Source organism: Anneissia japonica, unplaced genomic scaffold (assembly GCF_011630105.1).
Source record: "Anneissia japonica isolate Jap-2015-1 unplaced genomic scaffold, ASM1163010v1 scaffold288208_len475333_cov186, whole genome shotgun sequence".
Taxonomy (NCBI): domain Eukaryota; kingdom Metazoa; phylum Echinodermata; class Crinoidea; order Comatulida; family Comatulidae; genus Anneissia; species Anneissia japonica.
The window spans coordinates 61,506-88,885 of record NW_022728199.1 but is presented as its reverse complement, the minus strand read 5'-3'; the positions used below and the strand labels follow the sequence as shown (position 1 = coordinate 88,885).

The following is a 27,380-nucleotide window of genomic DNA, read 5'->3' as shown; positions in this document are numbered from 1 at the left end:
TCATATGTATAATAACATATTTATTAAAATTGTAGAGGATTTATAGTTCCAGTATTTTAACAGTGGGATGGTATCATGATTTTTAACACCTAACCAAACCTCAATAAGGTTGTCCAATGTCACTGTGAGACAACTGATCAGTACACTTTCCCTATGAATAAAATATAACCTCACAGATTCCTATATTTCTCACACACTTTGTTATATTTTAAAGAAATTAATAAACATACTTTGAAAATCATTTGGTAATATTTTAAAGATATTAATTAAAACAATTTTGTGTAATCATTTGATAAGATTAGAAACCTGTCAAGGTTATGGGAAAAAATATGGGACACTTACATATTGGAAGCTGTCCCCACTATGGTTGTGGCTGAGGTGAGAACATTTTAAGAATATAGCACCTCTAGAATCCTAGATGGCCATAAATGTAGGGAACATGAATGAAATAAACAAAATTACCATTTTGGGAGATTCATTTATTTATTTAGTACTTATTTTGTAAATTATAGCGTTATGTACTGTATGAGCTTATGCAGTAAAGAAATGTAGGCCTATGGCTGTCAACTACATTTATTTACAAATGCAGATGTGACCCAGTGGTGGATCCAGGAATTTGAAATAGAGGGGGGCCCAGACAGGGGCTTTCACAGACGGAGGGTCTATACAGTACTTGGGGCTGAGGTAAAAAAAATTTTTGATTATTGTACCTCTAGATGGCTGAAAATGGCACTCTTAGACTCAAAATTTGAGTAGGATTTTCTTTTTTTCACAATTTAAAAAAAATTTTGAAACATTTAGGGGGAGGGGCCCTGGGCCGGCATGGCCCCCCAACCCCTTGAATCCGCCCACTGGAGCCATAGGGAAACATTTTCTTTCTGTGATTTTAATAATAATGTTATAATAATATGTTAGACTTATATAATGCTTAATGCCAACAAGGCCTCTAAGCGCCTCGCATTATTACCCCCGGTCACTGGATCAAGCACATATGGAACACATACTCAGCTCCCTGGGGAGAATTCCATAATGCTTTATCATTTCTGAAAATGACCCAATAAAGGTTGAAACATTCTAGTTCTGGTGGGTAAAGCCGACCTCCTCAGGACTCCAAAAGTGTAGGAGTATAACAGGAGGGGTAAAAATAGGGTCGAATGACAGCTTACACTGGATTGCTCGAGATTTCTTCTGAATTTGCTTGAGATTGGGCATTTTTTGAAAATTATGCGAGAGGTCACAAACCTTAAAGAAAAAACAGTTGATATAACATACACCTTTACAGTGTATATATTGATACAATGTCCCAGTTTGATATCCCATTTAGTTTACTTCAGTTTCTGTTGAGGCCGCGTCAAACACAGCGACGATCACTATGGGATCGCTAGCGATGATCGTCATGTTTGTACATGTTGTTTGCTTGTTTTGAGAAATAGCACATAAAAAAAATATAATTTGAAGAAATTCTGGAATGCATGCAATATATACCGGTAGGCCTCGCGTAAGGGTGTGAGGTCGAAGTTAAATGCCCGAGACTCCCGCCTGATGTGTGAGACTTGAAAGGTCTGCCGTAGGAAAGTGCCTTGCCTAAGGACACAAGCGAAATGTACAGCAACCTCTGATCTCAAGGTTGGGAATCAGAAATGCAACCGATGCATGACACTTGGCAAGTCTTGTGTATAACACAGCTAAAGGCTTTGTTCCTGCATCACAGTTCTCACACCAGGATATCACACCATTACGCACAGACTGATCTGAAAGAAAGTTAAAATCAGGCCATCGCTGATGCAAATGATTTGTACTTGCACTGTACAGTACCGGATTTCTCAAGTTCATAAAATGCATTTCCGTAACTATGTCTTCAGATTTTCTGTAGTAAATGGAAAATTTCTGTACCACCTAATAATTTGCCTTGAGTGCAAGATATAACTTGTTGCTCAAAATTGCATGCTACGGAAGTTCCATAGTACTTGAGAAGTCTGCAGTACACAGTTCTATATGACCATTCAAAATAGGAATAAAAATCTCCAAGAATTGGTGAGCTTGGACCCTATGCCCAGCTGGCCCCCAGCCAATGGGCAATACCACCAATACTCTTATTGAAGCTTAGGCTGCTTCTTAGAAGAGTTTATTCTACCTGCATTGAGGTCAAACAGAGTGCAGACCACAATTCTGTTCATAGGCTTCATAGAACTGGACCATGTCTTTAGTAATTCTAGGCCTGACTGAGTCCAGGGCTAGAGCAAAGTGTGCAGAGCGAATGACCTCAGAGTCAATGTCCTCTTGCATGGCATACAGCGCTGCCTCTCGGCAGACGGACACTACCTGCGAGGTGAAGCAATCGGATAGGTTAGGTTCCTTTAAATATTCATAATACTGAAAATACAAATTCATTTGAAATAGAAACTCACAGGATTTATATCTAAATAAAAGTTTGTTTCCACATATATTTCAACTTTGATAGTCTTAATAAATTAATTTTATTGTTTGATACTGTTAATGTAAAATATTTTAACTGATGTGTAGTTTATATGTTTTTAATTGTATGTATTGTTTTAATGAGGCCCTGAATGATCAGTTTTATCCAAAACTGGATAATAATTAAAATAATTTTTAAAAAGTGTGCCGTGGCAAGGCAGATGCGTTCCTGCAAGGTAGGGGCATTTTCTCCCCATCCTAACTTTGTCTCCCTAATTTCAAGTAGGCATACAATAGGCCTATAACAAAATTCAGTAACTGAAAAACTCACCTCTGCTCCAGAGTAACCATTAGTTTGAGCGACGACAGAACTGACATCAACGTCTCTATCAATTGGCATTCTTTTGAAGTTGATTTTAAGTATCTCAGCTCTAGTTGCTTGGTCAGGTAATGGTACATAGAGGATGCGATCAAGACGACCTGGACGCATCAATGCCTGACGAGGAAAGTAGAAGTCACTGTGAATTTACGATTCTACACTTAACAAATAGAAGCATCGATGTTCAGTAAAAAGAAGCATAAAAAGTAATTATAATTGAGAGAGGGCATCCTAGTTGTGACTATGGTGGTTGTTTAAGAATTTGCAAGTAGATCACAGATGTCAAAGTTCAAAAGTAACTGTAATTGAGGGAGGGCGCCCTACATTGCGTTGTTACAGAATCTTTAAGCAGAAATCGCAGAGAACACTATCTTGTAATTATAATATCTTTGCTGTACAGTTGTAAAATACAGTCAGGTCTCCAAGTCACAATTTATCAAGACAAATTTATTATAGAACACCTAAATCATAACTTGGAACACAGTAAAGATGTTAGCGACAGTTATACTTATACTGATAGTTTCACCTGCATCAATAGATGTATAGTGGCAATTATAGAAATGGTAGTAGCATAAGATGGGGTAATTTAGTAGTTTAGATTTAATTTTAATTTTTTTTTTTCTTGCATGATGTTTTTTAAGTAAGGGGTTATGTCTTCTGACTCAGAATTGGGCTGCTTTATCTGCAGTCTAGCAGTAGCAGACCCGATGCATTAGACATTCCCGACTCAGTCGATGAATTCCACCTACACTTAAAAACCTAATTTAATAGCTGGTGACGCAATCATCAGGATAGCTTTGTCTTTCTGATGGCCATTTGTCTTTCCATGAAAGGCGGCTAACATTAATAATAATAATATACCCTAGGGCAGACTAGGAACCAAACAGATACCGGTCCAGTAACTAAACTCCGGTGGGGAAAACTTGCAAAACTACATGTGATCACATAAGACTGCCAACTCTAATACTAAGCCAATAATCTAATGTTGTCAATCACTTTGGGGTAGGAGGTAATCTTGAAACCTCAAAACATTGGGGTATCAAGTTTACAAGGTGTTTAACACTGGAATTGGAACACCACATCCTATTTTAAGATAAGGTTTATCCCATTAGGAGATAACAGTAATATCAGGAGAAAGCACCACTAATGTTTCAGTTTTCCTCTAGAAAATGAAAGTTGTACATTGTTAGTTTTTCTCTAATATTGTCCTTCAACGCACAATCTAGATTCTTATCAACAGATGTTAACAATTGCGACATAAGTTCCTTTATATCTTGCTTGAATTATGCAAAAACTCGCAGGAAAAAACTATAATTAGCCCAGGATTTCCGACAGTAAGCCCATTAAGCCTGAGGTTTCCACCTAACACCTCAAATATGACAATACTAAACTTTCATAAGGAAACATTACTTTCTGCTGTTCCTGATATATCAATAGGCAGAAAGATTAGGTCAATCTAGGAGAATAAACTGGTAATAATTGTGTGATATCACATAGTTTTATATTTTATTTGGAATCAGGTTTCTAGATTGAGTACAACTGGATTTATATTTTTTTTAATCAGGTTCCTAGGTTGAGTACAACTGGAGTAAGATCATTCTCAAAATCATGTCTGAAAACGTACTTTAGAAAAAATATAAACTGATAAAATGTGCTTCAAAACACCTTTAACTTTTGTGACTGAAGTCAAAACATTTGCTGTTGTACAATATAGTGCTACATGTTAAACATATCAGAACCACTGAAACCCAAATTTTGTCAAAATATCACTTCATATTTATTGACCTGGCATCATTGCATTAAACAAGACTCATTTTGGCATGACATCTCACCTTTTATTGCACTTCTTTAATAATAATAATAATAATAATAATAATAATAATAATAATAATAATAATAATAAGATTTATAAAGCACACAAATCCATTGCAGTAGTGCTCAAGGGGGCATCAAAAAGGGGGGTGGGGCATTTAATATCACCCTGGCAACAGTGGTAATAATAGAATCAATAAAATAAATTACAAATGAAACATGAAAGAAAATCTTAGGATGGAAATGCAACACCTTGGTCCTGATAACCTTTCACATACAGTCTCAACTAAGTAAAACTTGCACAAACAACATGGCATTTAAATGCCATTACAAACTCATTTATCAGTCTCCATTTTCTGGAGGCCCAGTTGGTCATGTTTTGGTTCATCAGATAGTGTCAGAGACTAGAGGAAGCAATACCTAATGATGATAAATGACTGTGATCAGAGAAGTGCCAAACAAATGATGAATAAGCTTACTACAGTTTTAATGCAATTAGCTACTTGAACTAAGCTAATTTGTAGCCTCAACTAGCACCATAATGGAGTTATGGTAATAAGGATGCATGCCTTCCAATCCCAGGGTCATGGGTTCAAATCCTTAAAAAAAAAACATGTTTGAATAAAATGAGGTTTAATATAATTTCTTCCACTTCACCAAAATGATCCAGTATGCAGGGATGTAGCTGTAGAAAACTACTGTAATGGTGGGTGATATACATCTTAAGAATGATTGGGTGATAACTTTGGTGAACTCTAAATAATAAGAGTGGATTTTTTTAAGGATGGAAAAGTGGGTTAACAAGGGTGGGTGGAGGGCCATGAAAATAGCTTTAGACTGGGTGGAAAACTTCAAGGCTGGGTGGCCCCACCTACCTTCACCCACCATAACTACATCCATGAGTATGGAAACAAGGCCCTTCCACAGCTTGGGAAGGAGTCAATCATTTAGTGGAAAAACACTGATTTTTACAGTCTGCTTATATCAGTCCAACCATGGTGGGCTGAAGTAGGCATGGCCCATGGTGAGCTGAGCTAGGTGTGGCCCATGGTGGGCTGAGATAGGCGTGGTCCCTTAATAGGACCTCTCATCAGTGAATACCTGGCTCGGTCACTGATATAGCCAACACACACATGCACACTTATATCTTTTTAATTATTGCACTTATACTTACAAAAGTATATATTCTACACTTATACTTCATTCAATATTTTAGAAATATTTCTTATTTTAATTATTTTATTATACTGTGAAAGGTTCTTTAATGTATTGACTAAAGGTTTTTTGAAACTTAGATGACAGTTTTGGTCGCTAACAGCTACCATTATCAAATGACTACTTTCACAGTATATACTTTCATAGCATATATACTTTCACAGTACAGTATATTCAACAAAACACTAGATGAAATTCTCCCAAGAATTATTTTATTGATATATTACTATTTAAATAATATACTTTATTCATTTAATATTTTTAGAAATATTTTTTATTTCAATTATTTTATTATACTGTATTACTATTTAATTAATACTTTTACTTGCATACTGTAGTGATATATGTAATATGCTACTTTTACTATAAATTGTTCTTAATTCATTTATAATTTCAGAAAAATTTCATATTTTAGTAAATTAATAACAACTTCATAGGTCTCACTTCTTTCATCTTCCTTATTATTGTCTTGTATTCATTAATGGTTACAACTGATCATCTACTAAGGCTGAATACACCACCCTCACAAAATAGAGTTAATACTAGAGGGCACTAGGAAAATGAATACCTCCGCCCACATCATAATTCTCCTGAGTATAAATTTACCCCACATATTGTCCCCATTAAAAAAATTAGACTCATTGGGATGTGGTAGTGTGGAAAACACTCATCTAACCTCTACACCAAACAGTTTTCACATATATCACTTTGAAACTAATGGTCATGAATGTTTGTTTACACTTTACCGGCAAGCATGTACAAGCACACAAACACGTCTATACAGCAAACAGTTACACAAGTTTCCCCCCCCCCCCGATCATAGTGTCCTTGACCTTTGACCCTGGCCTTTAAAATTCAGTTACTTCCAGATCTTCGGTGAAGGAACACTGTGGCCAAGTTTGACAAATGTCTGATAAAAACTGTTTAAAAAAAAAAAAAATCGTTTTTTGTTGATTGCGACCTTGACCTTTAACACTTACCCTTCAACATTCAAAAACTTTGAGATCTTTGGTCATGGAACATTGTGACCAAGTTTGATCAAAACTATGGGCTGTAGACAAATAAATAAATGTTTCAAAAATATGTTTTTTAAGGGACTTCTTGAAAATTTCAACTGAACTTGAATTTTTTATGTCCTCAGGAAGGTCATTCCATAAATATGTAGATGAAAACGTGAATGATAGGTTACCATGATTAATTGTGTTACATTTAGGAACTATGAGTTTATTTTGAGTGGCAGATCTTAATTGCGTTCCTAAGTAAAGGTTCCTTTGGTAAAGGAACATTGTGGCCAAGTTTGATAAATTTCTGATAAAAACTATGGACTGTAGGCTGTTCACAACAAATATGCCGACAGACAAATAGATAACTAAATAAATAAACAGGCAAAAACATAACCTCCTGCCAACTTCGTTGGCGGAGGTAATGATAATAATAGCGCCCTCTGTATTCTTTGCCTTAACTGTATGGTAAAAAAACAATGCAGCCAGGCATAGGAATAAAGTCATTTGAAAAGGTTGTTTTGACAAGTTTATTTTTTATATTTGGCATTATTAACCAGAAGTAAAAATTAATGAAGCTATCTGCCAGAGCATCAATCGCTAGCATATTTGAGCCATAATAATGAGGACTCATTGCTTGAGCTTATGATTCCTAGGAATTCCCTAATGATGCTAGCATCTAAAACTGGCCTAATTTCCCTAAGAACAAACATCTGCCCACATGCTTCATTAGTCAGCACACATTTCCAAAAACTTACTATTAGCATAATGAAGCATTTTACATTATACCAGAAGTCTTATCATTACAAGACAGCGTTCTCCGCCATTCTACACAACAAATAGAAGCGTCGATATTCAGTAAAGAGAAGCATAAAAAGTAATCACTTTTGAAATGTAGGAACAAAAAATCAGGGGTGGCTACGTAGTGTAAACAGCTGGAGGAAATTTTTTTCTTAGAGGCCCAGAAATGCATTGTGATAGTCCTAGTCTGTTATTGACACTAAATTTCTTCAAATTCCAAAAATATTTCCTGTGTTAATACGATGACGATAATGAAGACATAGGCAGCAGCATGATTTGAGTAATGGGGCCTATATGTGAGAAAAGCAAATACATGGCTGGGGCAAGTATGAGGGTGCACTCTTAATTAAGACACCTGGACTTAGGAACGCAATTTTGCTTAATACTTGCTCAAAGGGCTTGCCTAGTCTAGACTTAGGGATATTTTTAGAAAAAGTGGGGTGGCTATTCCCCTTTTTACCCCTGGATCTAGCCATACAATAGCACTATTCATTGGGAAAGAAGTAAATTTTGGCTGTGAGAAAACATCATACATTTAGAAAGAATTTGATAGAGATAATCGCGATTTCGTGAAAGTACATCAATACCGCTACTCTCAATGTAAACAAGCAAATGATGATAGTTGAATTTGTATAGCACATCATGTGAAAAAAAGCCCCTATGCGCTTGGTGATTGAGCTCTTTGTCCATAAAATTGATTGTCCGACAAGTGTGCATGACAAGGGATTGGCCTGCCTGATGGGGTATTAAGCTGCTCTAGCCCCACCCTATCCACTGGCACTGCTCCTGGCTCAAGCCATCTACGTTAGAAAATAAAAGGCTAAAAATACGGTTATTCAAGGTACAATTAAGCAAATACTGGTTAGAAAAGGAAGTGAAAGCAGTAGGTCGGAGGGAAGGCTTCACAATTGGTTGTGTCAATCAGAATGCATTACCTTGTCAATCATATCTGGTCTATTTGTGGCAGCGACTATCGTGACATCCGCCAGCTTCTCAATGCCATCAATTTCCGTCAGCAGTTGGGCGAGTACTCTGTCAGCTACGCTATTACTACCGGACGAGCTGAAATTGAAAGATCGTGTTCTTAATATGCTGATTCTATCAATGCATCTGCAAACTAGTAACATATGGTTGCCGTAGCACCAGTAAAATCAAATTCTATCACTTTGCAATGACAGTGTTCAAATATTACAAAAAAAATATATGGTATGACATCTATTTTTTCTAATAACATTATAGCTATGCCAAATACAACACTAGTCCAACCCGAAATTTCCTGACTTTCTTAGTGTTTAAAAAGTGGAAGTAATGTCACTACAAAAACATGACACATTAACAATTTAACTGGAATCGCTGAGTGTACTCAACTAACAGCTGAGGGTGCCACAACAAACATAAATAATACAGAGCACTTTAATTCACCAGCATCCGAGGCCTAACAACAATAAAGTTCAGGGAATATACATGTATGCAATAATCTAAAAATATTATTATCATACATATTCACTGTGTTTCATTATAGGTAATGGGCTATTCGACTGGTTCATTTCGTAGTATTATTTTCATTCGACTGGTTGGTAAAATAGACTTCGTTGACAACGAAAATTAACATAACCAGAATGCATTAATCAGCATTAAGTTATCCACGTGACCAAAAAAAAATATGGCTGATTAGTCAATTTAGCAACAACATTTGCATAATTTAGATTAAATTTCAGAAAATAAAAATTATAATATTTACCCCCATTGAATTTAAAAAATAATTGAATGCTAACATAATTCAAAAATTGGATGAAAACATTTTTTTTAACGAAAAACCTATACTGCCACAATCCGAAGCAGCCTTGACTACGCAGCGTGTATCGCGGTAACTATGCAGCCATTTTGTTTTGTCGAGTATTTACCAGTTTTCTATTCGACTGGTCGTCTTTGTTAAGTAGGATTTTACCACTGTGCAGGTGGGCGTGGTTTTACAAAGATACGTACATACATGTGGTGGCATCCTTTACACTTCCGAAAGGGTTAAAAACAGGAAATAAAAGATATAAATGCAATAACATAAAGTAGTTTGCTGTCCTAAAGAATATATAATACTCTAAAATATATATTAAATCAGCCTGAAAATTGCCACACAAGAAAACTTAAATCTGGTGCTGGCAATTCTCATTGTCGACTCAAGTTCTCATTACGAATAAATTTGCTGCACTATTAAAATCGAAACGGTACTGGGTTTTGTCGACAGGAGCTCATGGTTCGTACAGGTAATTCCATTCATACAAAAATCCTTTAATGGTGAAAGCTTACTTGCCATTAGCCACAGTAGCCTAGAGTAGGTCAATACATAACTCCAGCTATATAAAATTGATTATCAGATTGAAAATTGTTAATCTTATTATGAAGTAATAACTATGTCCCTGTTTTAATTAATGTATTTACTAGTTAATATAAATTATAAAGTATATAAAATAAATAAGTAAATAAATAATGATAATTACCATAATGAAAATACAATGAATAATAATCATAATAATGCAATGTTCAGTGGTACTATAAGGCATGAAATTATGATGGTTTGTAAGTAAATAGAATTTGAAAAACATGTTTGGATACGTAGACATGTATTGGCAAATGGGCAACAAGTATGAAAAGGGTGTGGCAGGCAAAAAGTTAAGCTAAGACATACACCATCAGCTTGTTATTCGATTTGAACACAAGGATCACTCATAAAAGTGTAAAATATATAATAATAATACTTTAATATAACTTTTGTAAACAAAACTTATTTAATCATAAATACTTCTTCATTATTTCAATATTTTCCACTGTAGGCCTACAGTATACTAAAAGTATTTTTCTATTATATAGCCCATTTCATTTGAATTATAGGTTTAGTATGCAGTTTGATATGTTTTGTAAAGTTTAATGTTCTCCGACGAGTTTCAAAATACATACTTTTATGTATTATGATAGACAAAAATAAAATTATATTAGTATCATGATTTCCCTGGGCCCCCTTTATTTCTAATTCCTGGATCTGCCACTGAATTTTGTAGCTAAGGCCAAACCATGGTTGGGCTGAAGTGGTCTGGAGCCGCCATCTATAAATCCATCTGTGTTCCTTCTATTTCGAATTCTTCTATTTCACCAACGTTATCTATTTGTGCATAATTATTGTTTTGATATATATTTGCAGCTGATACTTTACATAATCCTATGTTATTGCCTTTTTTGATGTACTTATTTGTATATAAATATACTCTTTCATTATTTCAATATTTGCCATTGTTGGTCTATATAATAGAACTTTTGTATATAGTGCTTTATATATTTTGATGTTCTGCCTGCCAGTAACAAATGCATGCTTTGACGAACAAATATTATTCTATTACAAGCATACTAAAAAAAAAAGATATTTGACATATAGTAAATTAAATATGAGTTGACAGAAAGTTACAGGTAGACACAAAACAGCACATTTTAACATATCTGTCCAGTTGCACACCCTGCCTGTATACTTTTGCTGGTTTTTTTTAATACAAATTAAGTATAAAATTACCTACACATCTCTTATTATTGTAGTGAATACATGTATTTATTAGTTAATATAAATTATAATAAACATTTTGCACTCCGGACCTGTACACATTCGAATACCTTTTTCTGAATTATTACCAACATTTTATTTGAATGGTCTACAGTTTCTCATCTCTATTATTAGGCTAGGTAATCTAGCACTTGAAGTCAAACAAATTGAAAACAAAGGTTTTTTATTTTTTTAATCAAATACATATAAAGAGGGGATGAAATTCCAGAAATCACACCTCGGTCACACCTTGGGAACATACATATGCAAATTAGCTAAAATATGCCAAGAAAATTGGTCTGCCTTTGTCTGTCTCCACCAAATATAAATGGGTGCCAGCATATGCTGGGAAGGTAAACAGCATCAAGAGTAAATTTCTCGCATACTAAAAATAGAAACAGTACTGTGTTTGGACTACAGGAGCTTGTGCTTCGTACATGTCACTTCATTCAGAAGAAGCCTTTAATGGTGAAAGCGTACCTGTTATTAACCATAGCAGCCTAGGTCAATACGTAACACTCTCTGTGTAAAATTGATTATAAGATTGAAAATTGTTACTCTTATTATTGTAGTGAATACATGTCCACATTTAAATAATTGTTATTTATTAGTTAATATAAATTATAATAAACATTTTGCACTCCGGACCTGTACACGTTCGAATACCTTTTTCAGAATTATTACCAACGTTTTAAGCCAATAAGTGGATAAATTTCATGCTTTTTTCAACAATACAATCTTTGATACAAGGGTATTCAATGTAAAAATTAGAATATTCATACCAACCTGTTTCTCTCAACTGCCAGTGCATCAATTTCATCGAAGAATATAATTGAGGGGGATGCCAGCCTAGCCTTGCGGAACACTTCCCTCACTGCCCGCTCCGACTCTCCCACCCATTTACTGAACAGCTCTGGGCCCTACGAAAGAGAATGAGTATAAATTCAAACTTTAAAACTACTGAACATCGCTGCTAAATGTTTTTTTTTTACCATATTTACTGAAAGTTTTCAATCAAGCTGATGATTTGGGGCCTCGATGGTCTATAGACCATTTATCAGCGCCACCAATGTCTCATAACTCACTGGGGGGCTTCCAGCAGCCTAGCCTAGAGCCTGAGCAGCTAGCTAGTGTCAAATACAGAGCCACTTACACACTGGTAACTACGTAGTGCAAAGTGCATAGGAAGTCCCCCAGTGGTAGTTGCCAGGTTATCGGAAACTTTAATTTCAAATTTCACGAAAATGGTCTATAACCACGTTACGAGGCTCTGGGATTTGAGATGTCGTTGGGTTAAATTGAACTTATGACCCTGGAAGTTCAAAGATAAGTATGTCAATGACAAAGAGACAGCTGTGTATTCACATTTAAAATTGAATAAGGTAGTGAAGCTGTAGATTGGTGTTCGATTGAGTTAAAAAAAAAAAAGAAAATAAATTTATGAAAAATATAAATGTTTCTGGCAACACTGCGCATTGATTTACAATTTACTCATCTTTTTAAAGCCGTTATTTAAGTAAACAATGTTGTAAATGAGTCTGTGCAAAAACATAGTTTAAAAGAAATGCTCTAGTATTTTTGCAGAAAATGCAAAATGTAAGATCAAAGTACACCCAAAAGTTGCTTTTAAAAAAGTAAAAAATGAAAATAATGGTCAAAACATTGATTTTTACCTGTACTATTTATGGCAACATAATGGTAATTACCAGGGTAATGGTGGGTTCAGGTGAGAGGGATGTACAGTTTAGGATAATGGTAACAATTGTGCTTTTAATACAAACTGCAATTACAAACTTTAGTAAAATTGGCAAATTAATGTTTTTTGCCTGCCAATCTTAAAGCCAAGGCTATGGAAAAAAAAAAATGTTGATACGTTGTAAAACTGATTTTTCTAAGACACAAAAACCATATTTGAAGAAAAACTCGATGAGCAGTTAATGAGATATAGATTTTTGAATATTTAAGAAATGTTTCTCCTCCGGAGCCTGGCTTTAAGTGCCGTCTAATGACAGGTGGTGGGCACATGTTTCTCCGAAGAAAACTTTTTCCTTTAAACTATTATCGATGGACATAAATTCACCTTAACTGAAATAAAATTCAGCCCACTTTCTGTTGCAAGTGCTTTGGCAATTAAAGTCTTAGAACAGCCTGGTGGGCCATACATGAGAATGCCTCTTGGTGGCGCTATACCCATTCTGGTGAAGGCATCTGGATGCTTGAGTGGCCATTCAACAGCTTGTTTTAATTTCTGCTTTACAATTTCTTGACCGCCAATGTCAGACCAATAGACCTGAAGAAATTAGGAATATACAATATAAAATTCTACACACCCTAAATCATCCTTCTTCTGTGCCAGAAGGAAGCACATAAGATTAAGACTGATAACAAAAATATTAATAACAACTAGAATTACTATGTTTGTTTATAAAACAGAACATAGGGCCTTTCCTAATTCCCATAATGAATGAATGATGTTGAAATTGCAACAAAAATTTAAAAATCTTTCTAAAAGCATGGAGTAAAAAATAAATGAATATCAAAAATAAAATCATACTAAAGAAAATTATGAAATAAAAAAAAAAAATACATGAAAAACAACTCAATGTCAGTGAGAATCGAACTATGACTGCAGTGGTCTGTATATTTTTAGTTTGTCTACCTTGCATAATGTCATAAGGGCGTAAATTGTTCATGTATTGCACAGTAATTTTGTGTTAGTATGAAACACTGTAGAAAACATAAATTGAAAAAGTCATATTTTAATATGTACATCTTAATATATGCAATATGCAATGTACGTTCAATGATTATTTTTGAAGCAGTGGGTAAAACATCTAAGATGACATAAATTTACTTTTTAACAACTTAAAATGCTCTCTTCACTGGCATTTACTGGGGCGGATGACTGGGGTTGTGCCCAGAAATTGAACCCTCATACCTTAAAAATCTTACCTGTAATTCATATCAACAAAACACTAAAATAATTATTATTCTTTATGAAATTTTGGTAGGTGCGATCGCACCGTTGGCACCCTTCCATGAGGGTAAAAACATGAACAATACGGCTATGTTCATACACTGCAGCTAATGGTTATCAGGATCCCGATTAAAAATATACGCGCTCACCTGTGTGTTCATACAAGAAAATCCTCTTTCCAGATAATCATGAAGATGATGATTGGATCATTTTCCAATATAAATCTGGAAATTAGAAGTGTTTATGTGTGATTTGTTGATGATGGAAACGTACAAAACTTGCTAACAGGTATATCGCTCGCTAACTAATAGCACATCCAGATCCTGGTAATGGTGAGCGCTAACCAATCGGGCATTCTCACGCGGGTGCTAACGGTTAGCACTATGGGTTAGCTCCCGGTCCGGATACTAGGGCTCTGGTGTGAACCTGACCTGAACCATTGTAAGGCTCCATATTAACACCATCAAAACAAAAAGGAAATAAAACTTAAGCCAACCTTTGGTACATCAATTTCAACCTCCCTCATTGCACTTGGCTTGACATCTTGGAGAGCAAGAGTAAAATCCGCCATGGTAACCGAAATGGCTAACAGTCCTCCAGATGCATTATGGGATTTGGAATGTCTTTTGAAAGCATACATGCCAGCTGAAAAGGTAAAAAAAAAAAGCATTTATTTTAAATATTGATTTTAAATATGTATGTAAAGCTGTCTCAAGCACCAATCTTTTGACAATCAGTTACTATAAGAATTGGGAACATGTGAAAAAGATACACGATGTTTTTCCAGAGGGTCCAGTTTTACTTGAGAGCAAGCATCTTAACCACCAAACTAATGCTTGAATACAGATTGCTTGTTAGTATGTATGTCTTGTATTGGTGAATGGGGACCTTCTCGGGTGATTGGGGACTCATTGTGATCCACCAGCAGACAGTCAGATATTTTCTGTGTCTGTGACTCCCAGATTGGTTTCACCTTTTGATGTTTAGTTTCTGGTTGTTTTTCAGATTCAGGGCAGCGCTGTCCCCTTTTCTTTTCAGCTGGTGGGTCATGGTAGTCTCTTCTTGATCCTGAGATCCCCCACCCACCCATATGAATCTCTCAAGGAATGTTTTTCTTTATTATCTATTTATGCATACTTTTTATATTTCGGAATTGCACTGTTTTTTTCCTATCGGATCAATCAACACTAATTGCATTTTTTATCATGTTGTTAAAATGGCAACAAAGGAGTATCGTATCGTAGTACTGTACCTTCTTTACATACAGATTTTAAATCCGCACCAACATACCCATGTGCTGAATCTGCAATACTTGTAATATCTTCGCTTGATAAGGAATGGTTGATTTTCTGTAAACACTTTGTAAGAATCTGAAAAAAAAAAACCACTTTATTCTAGTTAGTATATTCTTTAGTCTAGTTAATGTGCACTTTGAGTATTACCATTGTCATAGCAACACTGAACATTGCAATCTGCCATTGATATTGACACTATAAAAATCCATGTTGATTGATTGACTGATAGTTATTTTGACTACAGTGAAACTTGCCTAAGTCGACTTTGCCTAACTCGAATAATTTCTAAGTCGAACCTCTTTTATATGCCAAATTATTGTGTTTTCCATTAATTGACAATCTGTAAGTCAAATTTTATCTACGTCGAATAATTTTGCAATGGCATTATGGATTCGACTTAGGCAAGTTCAACTGTACATTCATCTTGAACCACAAGCAGACTAACTTTAGTTAATGAGTAAGTAGATTCTGTAATTAAGAAATATTCATTTTATTGTATACACTTTAGTAAGTTCTAAGCTTTCTACTGACAATAAAAACTTTTCATGTCAATTCTTTGACACATAATACTATTTTTGTATTCTTTGCATAGACCCTTAAAATTGTCTGGTTATGCTTTAGCAGCCAAAAAGTTTGTAAATCGAAAAAATCTAAACTGTTCCAATCCAGTTGATAACATATGTACTGTAAGAGCGGTTGCTGCATTGGTTGTTGGCCTCCCAACCTTGAGGTCAGGGGGTTTAAAACTCTCACTATGCAAGTCGCTTGTGTCCTTGGGCAAGGCACTTTATCTACAATTGTCTCTCTCTACCTAGGAGTATAAATGGGTACCTGGTAGGATATTGTGGCATTGACCATACTAGTTTCGTGCGCTGAGTACACACACACGACTAGGTATACTCCTCAGGGAGCAGAGAAGGTTTTCCTTTTGTTGGTTTGCCTTTGTATGTTATCCAGTGACCAGGCGTAATAACAGTCAGTGCTTTTGATCATTGATTTTGAATTGGTATTTTATAAATCTTTGGCATTATTATTATTATTATTATTATTATTATTATTAATACAATGACTTAGTTTAGTAGTTGATACTTTCTCAAGATTTGACAAGAGAGAGTTTCAAAAAGAACTGAAAACAAATTGAACAAACTAGTGAGGGAAGTTACATAAATCATTATATGACACTCACATCAGCTCTATCTTGTGCATTTGGAACTCCTATCTCAATTTCGCGATCAAACCTCCCTGGTCTTCGAAGCGCAGCATCTATCGCATCTGGTCGATTGGTGGCACCCAAAACCATTACATGTCCATTTTCATTCTAAAAGTAAACAAAAAGAAAAAAGAGAAAAAAAAGAGTATCAGTCTAAGTATTTTACCACTATGCATAAGACAACCAAAAAGTGTATACCTATGCTCAACTCTATTTTCCTGTTTATGAAAAGAAGTAATTTAATTGCAACATGTTTTACTGGACGAACAATACTAACAAAAACTGCCGAGAAGTTCTGTAAAATCCATCCTATTTCAATTATTGTAGTCTGGCCTGTGGAAACAGTGAACCAAAATTATCTACAGAGATAAAAAAAAACAACGCTAAACAGGTGATAACAGGTGTTTTTTTTATGACTTTCATCAGCTAATCTTGTATATACTATCAAAATTTGTTTTCCATTTTTTGGTTTTGGTTTAGAATTTTTTATTTCAAGGAATTGTTAACTGAGTTAGGATTTAAATTTTAATTGTTTATTATTATTATTATTATTATTATTATTACTATCCATTATTAGAAGTATATTATAGCCAATTCAAATTGCAGAGCGGTTAAGGCAGGGGCACATAACCTACAGCCATAATGTCGGTGCTGGTTCGAACGGCACGCTCGCCTTGTGGAGCAAGTCTTCTTGGATAAGGACTATAAACCATAGGCCCAGTGTACACAATGGCTCAAGTGCACTATAAAGAACCCAGTACATCTTTCGAGACATGTAGGGGGTTACCCCGGTGTAATGGTTCATCTCAAGCCCCTGCCCTCAACCAGATGCTGAACAGGTGTTGATGAGTATCTACATAGATTTAGAATTCAAATTATGAAGCTTGTATGGTAACCAGGGTCTGCTTATAATTGTATTTATCTTAATCAAGCAAACAAATTAGACAGAGGATGGTGATGATGTTACATTAGTTGAATTTGTGTAACCAGCTTTGTCAAAACCCGTCATTTTTTGCAATTTCTAATTTCCCACAAGCACCCAAAACGTTTGGGAATCAAAATCAGAATTTTGAACATTTTCAGGTTTTCTGGAATTTATACAACATTAGAACATTATCTTTCATAAATCTAACTAAAAAGTATATTAAAATTATTTTCTAAAATACAAATCCTAATAATAAACTATTGATTTTGGAATCTTTGGAAACTGTTTTCTCAAAACCTACATGGCTGATATCCAATTAATTAAATATTCATTACTTCACTGATAATCAACCAATTTCGATCAAATAAACACTGTTTTAAAAAAGAATTCACGCAGAATCTAAAAAACACCAAAAACTCAATTTGGAATTTTTCCTACAAACAGCTGATTTGCCATTTATCAAATGTTTAAGCTACATACCGAAGATTCCATGCCATCTAATAGTGTCAGTAAAGTGGCAACGATTCTCTTCTCCGCCTGACTCGTGACATTCTCTCTTTTAGGACAGAGAGAATCCAGTTCATCAATGAACACCAGACTTGGTGCCTTGGCAGCAGCTTCTTTGAATATTTCTCTCAGTTTTGCTTCAGTTTCTCCATAAAATCTAGAAAAATATGAAATCTAAAATCAATATATTTAGATAAATTATGATAGAATATATTCTGAAAAAATGTGTTAATAATAACATCAAAGCAAGCAGAGATTATAATAATCATAATTATGACAAAATTGGAGAGGAGTTCAATAGCTTAGTGGTTAAGATGCTTGCCTTCTGATCCCAGGGTCCTGGGTTCAATTCCTCACACAACAGCACTTTTCTCACGACTACAATCAACTCCACTCCCTAAGCCTCATAAAGAGACTTGGTTTATAAAGCATCATTCTCATCCTGTAATTGGCAAGTGTACTTGCTGTTGGGTGTAAGTAAGTAACATTGTGGAAATGTGACCTGCTTTTGTTTCAGACACACGCCACAATGCACAGTATTATTGCAGTAGTATTACTAAGCCTGTTTTGGAACGCCGTGTTATAACAATATTGCAGCTGTGGTTAGTTCTGACTTTTTCATATAGTTGGGAACATTCCCGCTATATTGCGGTAAAGTAGCCCAATCTAAATGTGGCTTAGCTGAAAAAATTCAGAAGGCATTGTTGGTAATATTTTCGCAATATTGAGATAAACAAAGCTATAATTAACATAATGAACAGCAATATTGTCAAATCTGGACCTAGCTGTGGCTCCGTGGTTAAGATTTTTGCCCTCCAATCTTACATTCATTCCTGACAAATTTTTCTCACAGCCAAGTACATGTGCATTATTCAAGCTTCATATAGAGGCTAAAAATGCTTTTTTTATTAAAAATTTAAACATACTTCAAATCAAATAACTTATTGACTCTATACAGACACCATTTACATCAGCGGCACTCAGGAGGTGCGTCAATCATAACAAATAACTTAAAAGAAAACAACTTAACTAGAAAAATACATTAAAAAAGCACCTTACTTGCTGATCACTTCTGGTCCATTTATAACCACCACATGAGCACCAACCTCATGAGCCACTGCCTTAGCAACCATTGTCTTCCCAACGCCTGGTGGTCCATACAGCAGTACGCCCTTCGGGGGCTGTATACCTGTGATATAAAAATGATGATGTAAACATTTTTTAACTGGATGATTACTGTTATGGAAATAAAGATACTGTTTGTCTTTAGATTAAAAGAATAGTAGCTGCAGCTCGAGTGTAGCTATACTGCTGTAGCTACAGAAGGGGAGTATTTATTTATTTATTGAACATATTTATACTGGATAACATATAGTCCTCTTTTATGAGACAAAATTATAGTATAAAAGTCTACAAGTTGCATATGATTAAAATAGACTTAATTACAAATATGAATAAAAATCTTAATCTAAAACACATGAATTCATACGACACAGCAACTTCTCTTGGGAAGCGGAGCAACGATGGCACCAACGGAGGGCAGGGGGAATTTCCCGTCTGTCAGACAGCATGAACCCTCCACTGTCCGACACCACAACGAGGCCATCAAATCAAAAATATAAAAAAATAATTTGCCTATATAAATAACGTTATTTCTTAATTGTCAATCCCTAATATTTTTTTATTCCAGGACCTGAATCGAGGGGCCCCTTTGTACTTTCTCTCCAGGTCAGAAACGTCAGACCCCCGTTGTCAAATTTCTGAAGTCACCGCGGAAGTGGACTGTTCTGTAGCTCTGAAGTTTGGAGAATATGAAGGTTTAGCTGTACCAGGGAGATGTAAAAAATAATTGTTTACATCTCCCTGGCTGTACTGTCGCCCGAGTGAGCTAGTATGGAGTGGGGTATATCCCACAAAAATGCTCAGTCATGTTTCTTTGTTGTTTGTGGGATCTTACCAATAATATCCAAGTGTAGGGAATGGTCCATTGTTCATAAAACTAAAAATCTTCCAAGTGTAATATTTAATAGCTTGCTGAAATTTAAAGACTTGAACAAAAATGAAATATCAATATTATCTTAAATAAATAGCTCCAGTTTCCAAATAGTAAAATACTGTTGTAATTAAACACTTACATTAAATAAGTATTTTTTCCTTTTTTTTTTCTCACCTTATTTACAATTTTACTCACCAAGATCTTTGAAGATTTGTGGATTTTTCAATGGTGCTTCGATCACTTCTCGCACAGTTCCAAGCTGCCTGGATATACCCCCAATCATGTCATAGGTCACAGCATCAATTGGCCTATTACCTTGATCTGTATTGTCTGAACTAGTTTGTATATGTATTTTTGTATTTTCGTTCACAATGAGGAAAGATAAGCACGAAGAATCAGGTTTCTCAGTGAAAATAATTTTCTTCGGAGTTGACGTTGATTTTAAATCATCATTTGCAGAAATGTTTAAATCTTGTACTTCTTCTCTTAGTTTCTCAACACTTTCATTCAAATCAAAGCCGTCCTTTTTCTCTGTGGTGTGGTCCATTACGGGACTACCAGATAATGGGAGTGAGGTGTCAGATATTGTATGACTATAATTATAATAATCTTTCGTTCTATTACAATGTTCCTTCAAATTTAACTCTGTCCGAAACACCTCACCAGTAACACTCTTGAGTTCTTTTACAACAAATTTGCAAGGCCTGCCATAGAAACAGGTTAAAATTTTATTTCCAACTGCAAACATTTGTCCAGAGAGATTTAATTCCATAAAACACTGAAGATCAGTGACAGAGGGCAGGCTTGTGATATTTGATCTAAAGTATAATACAATAAAATACAAAGAGCTTTAGCTGAGATAATTAAAGAAAAGACATAAAATATAATACAGCTAAACAGTAATGGAAATTCATATATGTAACATATTAACTTAATTAGAAACACTAAAATTTATAGCAACAAATATTTTGACTACACCAGTAGTCTTTGTCAATGCCTGACATAAAATGAACCAAAAAGATAGGTATAGATGAAACATTGCAAATTGAATTTAGAACATTTTATACACAACTTTGGATATTTATATAGCAAGAACTACAAATTATTTCATACTAACTTTATTTATTTACTTGAACTTTATTTAATGAGGATAGCCCATGCAGCTCACCATCATGTAGAGCTGATATTAAGGCCCCCCCCCCAACAAACAAATATAAAGTACAGTTAAAATATAAGAAATATGAAATAAGGATAATGCAATAATTAAGAAGGCAACATAAATTTGTAATAATAATATTTTAATAATATTTTATTCAATCTCAAATGGCAGCATTAACGCTGAATTACATGAGAATACATTAAAACTCGGAAATACAAAACCGAAAAACACAAAAAAGCACAAAAAGATTACAAAATTGAGAGCATTAAAATGAAGTTGAGACCTATAAAACTAGAAATAAGATAATATTCATTAGATCAAACATTAAAATTCTATTTACATAATAAGATATCAAAAAAGCACAAGAAGTAACAATTGAATTATGATTTATACAAAATTACACATTGGTAGATATAAAAATATAAACAATTTACATAAAATTGACTAGAAAAATAACTGTTAGATTTCATATTACTGTGTACTGTACAGTACTTAATGTTAAGAAAATAATACTAACTGGGGTTCAAGCATTAAGTATTCAGCTGGTAAACAGACATCATCAAAGTTTTCAAGTTGTACATATTCTCCAGAATTTAAGTTGTATGTTTCACACATGTTTGCGCTGATTCCTGCCTTGGTTGATGGGAAGTGTGCGCAGGGCCAGACAAGGGCAGAGAAAGTCGCATCTTCCTTTGGAAGATGGACTGTGATTGGACGGCCGATACTCATATTGCAGAGCTTCATTGTTTCAGCGTTTAACTGAATGAGTAAGTCTTTCATGGAATTTGAGATCTTCTCCAGACCTGTAAAGAATGAAGAGCCACCAAGGTATATTATTAAGCGAGAAAAAATGCAAAAGAACTGATGTGTACTCTACAGTACTTAATGTCTTAAAAAGAAGGTTATTGATAAAACAGTGTTCAAAATAAAACACAGAGGAAGAACTTGGCAGCACAGAGTCCTGTATGACATGCATTATTTGCTGGACAATATAAAAAAAAAGTGAAACATATTTTTATAAGTACGAATGTTATTGACGATGAAACCAAAGAGACGTATTGCAAAAATAGCCTAAGTTATAGTTGTGTTTACCTAGCTATGGTATGATTTATCAATCTGGCTTCTACCATGGGTCTGAAATCAGGCATCAGACCTCTGCACTCAATTTTAACATAGTTTTTATTTAATTTTAAATGTGAGTGGGGTAACCCCTACATCAAACGAGTTTGTTGGTTGTCCACAGAAGGACCACAGAAAGCACCCAGTGATTGATTTTGGTACTATTTATTCTACTAATATGGCCTAAGATTTTGCTAATTTTCAAATCATCCCTGTGCACTTTACCCAGGGGTTGCATTTTTGTCTTTAATTTATGGAAAATGTATTCATCAAACTTTTAATACAAATTTTTTTTTTGTATTATTTTGTTTTTCTCAAGGGCCAAACTAATTGGCCCGAGGGCCGCCTATTATTTAAGAATCAGGGGGCTAGATAAAGACAGGCGGTGTACAACGTTTCTTCCGCAAACAAGTTCGGCCACCACAATGTATGGAACACACTTTGTATTGAATATTTTCAGTCAATTTGATTCAGTATAGCGACGGCCGCTGTCTGTTCGAGAGACCGATCAACGGTAATCACCCCCTGACCTCACCTGACCTGTGTATTTGCATATCCTGTGTCCAGGTGTGCAGACAAGGGCAAGTCAGGAGGCCTCGGGAAATCCTCGTCACTTGTACTGTACACTGGATTTCACGCAAGATATTGCTGAGCATATGCTATCCGATACATTTAGTATTGTATTGAATCCCGTACGATTGGAGTACAGAACTACCTATTGGAGTACTCCTGTGCCCTGCATTTGGAATGCTGTGCTATTATATATTGGAGTATTTATCGCTGCTATACGCAAGATATCATATTGGATTAAGGTAAGCTCCACTCGGTATTATCCTTTGTATCACAGTATATATAGGCGATAACCTGATCATTAAAAAATTTAATGGGAATGAATATTTTTAAAAAATTAAAATTTAATGGGAATGAATATTAATCCAAGATTACCCATGTGGATTCAATGTTTTTTAACAAATAGACAACAACATGTTAAAGTAGGAAAAACGTCAAAATGTAATACAAGTAGACTGGTACACCTCAAGGATGCGCCTTTCTTCCTCTTTTGTTTTCAATATTTACAAGCGAATGTATCAGTTATTCAAGGAATGTTAAGATTATTAAATATGCCGATGACATGGTGATCTGTGGTTATCTTAGTAATGACTCGGTCGTGTACGAAAATGAAATTGGTAATTTTCAAGATGGTACCAGGTTAACTACCTTACCCTTAACATTAGTAAAAACAAAAGAAATTATCTTTGGTTTTCGGTTGCAACATCCGGAACATAAAGATGTAGACATTAATGGTAATAATGTTGAGAGAGTCAGTGAAACCTTGGAGTTACGATTAATGAAAAACTAAAATTACAATTTGTTAAATGTTGAGAGAATAACTTTTCTACCAACCTGTGATTGAGAATGCGCTTATTTTTGGCATTGTTTGCACCTTTGGTGATTTTGGTGTTAATAATAAGAAAAAGATGGAGAGGTTGAGTGAGGAAGATGGCATGTTACGAGTATTTTGCCGTGTTGGCTTTCCAACAATTTATTATGAATTGATGGCCTTCAATACTTGGCTGATTGCGTATATAACAGTACAGTAGGTGGAAGTGGGTCTCTTCAGCGTTGGCTACTACAGTAGGGCGAAACGTGAAACGTTGGTGTAAGCCTGGAAATCGTCTCATTGCGGCTAGTTCTGCTCATTGGAGGGTGAGATTGAACTGAAAGACACACCTCGTTGAATGAGATAACCTGGAATTAGCAACAGATTGAGCCTGGGTGTTCTGGCCTTGTAGAGCGATTGTGGTACGACGACAGGAATTGCTTCAACCGATTCAAGCACGTGGGCTGTGGATTGTAAAGCTAAGCCGGTTGGATGCCGCTAAAGGACGCGTGGTATGGTAGCGACGCGTACACAAGCCAAGCCAGTAGTTAGTAAAGGACTTGAAAACATATCCTTAATGCTTTATGTTATGCTGTATGTCTATACGTTAGATGTACTTAAGAATTATTACTTTATAATTTATATGCGAAATTGTAGTAGCATTGCATGCCTGTATGTAGGTGAAACTGTAGTATTCTTTACCCCATACATCCATACATTTGATGCTTATACATTCGAGAAACCCAAGTCTCAATGTAGTATTGATCTTGACGCTGTGCATCCATACGTTAGATGCTCATTTGTTCATTTGTTTGAGAAATTAAACCTCAATAACTATTACCTCGTATTGTATCTTTATTGTCGTATACCCACAAAGTGCATAGTGGTGGATGATGGATACCTGATCGTTTACATCGGATCCTAACTAACTTGTAACATGGCACAAAGATGTATAGGAATAGAATTAGACTATTTTGAAAATATTTATATTAAAAATGTTAAAATATGCTATGCAAAATACTTAAAGACCGATCTCATCCACTTTATAATTTGTTTATTTTCATGAGGTCTGGAATTAGACTACTGTAAGAGCACTTAATGCTAAGCGTAATAGATTTCGATACTTGTTTGTGGCAAATGCCATCCACTTATACAATGAAGGTGTTGTTAGATTCAATGGTAACTGAATACTGGATAGCGGTATTAATTTATCTTATTGTTTACTTTAGCTGTTTCTACTGTAGGGCTTCTGATGTTTTTCGTGGTTTGTGAATTCCCATTTTTAAATCTTTTACTGTATTTTTGTATGTCAATGGAAGAGGAATTTCCTTGTCATTTTTTTTGCAAGGACAAATAAAGTTATTTATCTTTATCTTATCTTAATTATTTTATTGGTGCTGCGAGCAAAAGGCTTGCCAATGTAGTTTAATTAGGATAATTACTACATTGGCGCTGTGAACAAAAGCTTGTTTTTTAGTGCTTGTGTGGTATACTAAATTACTACTGTACATTGGCCGGATGATGCCCAAGGAACACTGTATTGCAGTTCTCACCAACCCTGGACAGGCACTTTTATAATTCAGTTCAAATTCCTTGGCTAACATCAAGTCAAAATATACAGTATATTCCCTTACTCTCATAGGAATAGATGGAAAGGATAAGCCTACCCAAGTGACATCATCATCCGCCGATGAGGTGGATGTGGAGTTAAATGCGTCCTCGTCGACTCACCTATTCCGCTACCACTGGAGCCGCTACCACTGGAGCCGCTACCACTGGAGCCGCTACCACTTGCAGAATGTTTGCCAGTGAAGTCGTTGATGGAGCCTGCAGCGGAGAGCCATCCAGTGGACAGCTACTGGAGCAGCGTGGCTACACTCAGTGACCTGGAGCGGGCAGAGCCATCACAGGGTGACATCTGTCTCATGTCTGTGGTGGGAGGCGCTGCAGTTTACTGTGACCCTCAAACCTACTCCACGGCACGGGAAATCAATTTCATCACAAGGGACCTGCACTTCAACGTTGCTGTTGGAATCCATCCGAAGCAAACCGACTCTATGCACTCTCAAGGATGAGAGAGGTGAAAATATTAGGGGAAATCGGCCTTCACCATTCCAGGCCTCCCTCTGATTGGTACTGCCAAGAAAGTTTGTTCAGACAGGTATTGAACCGGTGCTATGCTCATCACCAGCATCAGGTTGTGTGCTTACATCTGAGGGTTATGGCCGGGGACCCTAAAGCAAAGGAATGTTACTCGCAAGCCCTGGACATTATGAGGCTGTTCCGCATTCCGCGAGAGCAGAGAGTATTCTTACACAACTATTCCTCTACCGTCGCCATTGCCGATGCCTATCGCCGCCATTTCCCTGCCACATATTTCAGCTCTTCAGGCATGCCAGCATATAGAACCCACATATGACCGACGGTTGCTGATCGAGTCAGGCGGACCACATTTTGCACCGGCAGGTCATCAAGTTGATGCACCTCATCTCCTGTGGGCGACAGCAACAGCAGTCGGGGAGGTGCTCGGCCGGGATCCCAGGCAGAGCTTAGATCTGACTTGGAAGAACATTGAGACATCTTCTAGTTCAATTTGTATCCTGCAAAGAAGTGTTTATTTTATTCTTATCTTTTGTTGAGGAAACTTTATTTTATTGAGACCTGGATGATTCAGCATAGTGAACATCCAAGAAAACTACTTCCTGCATTCCCCATTGAGGGCATCGGTGTACGTTCACCGGGCTTCCTTTACAATCAGCAACAAAGCGAGCACATATATTATTCAACTGATTTCATACAGGATATTATGAGCTCTTTTCAAGTAAAGGAGGAGTGTAGTGACGGCCGCCGTCTGTTCGAGAGACCGATCAATGGTAATCACCCCTGACCTCAGTGTCTGTGTATTTGCATATCCTGCATCCAGGTATGCAGCCAAGGAGGCCTCGGGGAATCGTCGTCACTCGTACACTGGATTTCATGCAAGATACTGTTGAGCATATGCTATCAGATACATTTAGTATTGTATTGAATCCTGTATGATTGAAGTACAAAACTATCTATTGGAGTACTGCTGTGCCCTGTAGGCTGTAATTAGAGTGCTGCTATACGCAAGATATCCTATTAGATTATTTTAAGGTAAGCTCCACTCAGTAAATCCTTAGTATCAGTAGGCCTAGGCCAGCTAGAATTGTAGGCATAAATAGGCGATAATTAATACATAATACATCACTGATTGATTGACATTGCCTTGGGTAGAGCAGACACCCACGAGAGACAAATTTCGAATCGTTTTCAGACGTTCTGATCTAATTGTAAAATAAAAACCCTAGCAAATTATCCTAGCTAGGCCTACCTTTTTCAACCTGTTGACATACTTCGGCGTTGAAAACCTGATCTTGAACATAGCTGAGATTGAGATGATCCGAGAGCCTCCTAGACAATTCTCTGCTACAGCTCCCCTGTAAATGCTTCTCAAGCTCTTTTTGGTAAATATACACAGAGCAAATGTCACATTTAATCCATTCTGCTCTCTGTGATTTCTTTTTAGCAGACATTCTCACAGAAATAAACAAATTAAGATATCACCTACACAAACTCATTTCATG

The 27,380-nt window shown here is 35.8% G+C and overlaps 1 protein-coding gene across 2 annotated transcripts; it reads right to left on the bottom strand.

Moving 5' to 3' along the window:
* LOC117114038 (ATPase family protein 2 homolog) lies at window positions 1-27,380 on the bottom strand. 2 transcript variants are annotated; one of them, XM_033257570.1, is made up of 14 exons: window positions 27,128-27,380; window positions 21,793-22,078; window positions 20,312-20,934; window positions 19,180-19,309; window positions 18,094-18,277; window positions 16,665-16,796; window positions 15,436-15,553; window positions 14,680-14,828; window positions 13,287-13,496; window positions 11,993-12,126; window positions 8,559-8,685; window positions 2,747-2,911; window positions 2,135-2,322; window positions 1-1,751 (listed from the first exon to the last, which is right to left on the bottom strand). In XM_033257570.1, exons 1-13 carry the CDS (start codon window positions 27,327-27,329, stop codon window positions 2,146-2,148), a joined length of 2,637 nt encoding a protein of 878 aa, XP_033113461.1. In that variant the 5' UTR covers window positions 27,330-27,380; the 3' UTR covers window positions 1-1,751; window positions 2,135-2,145. The 2 variants fall into 2 exon arrangements, with proteins under 2 accessions (XP_033113461.1, XP_033113460.1); XM_033257569.1 differs by having other exon boundaries at window positions 1-2,322.

Bases quoted from the DNA above. Each gene is read 5' to 3' on its own strand.
- LOC117114038 (XM_033257569.1), bottom strand. From the start codon at position 27,329: ATGTCTGCTAAAAAGAAATCACAGAGAGCAGAATGGATTAAATGTGAC. The intron at 12,127-13,286 runs GTGAATTTATGT...TCTCTTTCGTAG, and splicing joins TGAATTTTATTTCAGTTAAG to GGCCCAGAGCTGTTCAGTAA. The intron at 2,323-2,746 runs GTGAGTTTTTCA...TTCACCTCGCAG, and splicing joins ATGGTTACTCTGGAGCAGAG to GTAGTGTCCGTCTGCCGAGA.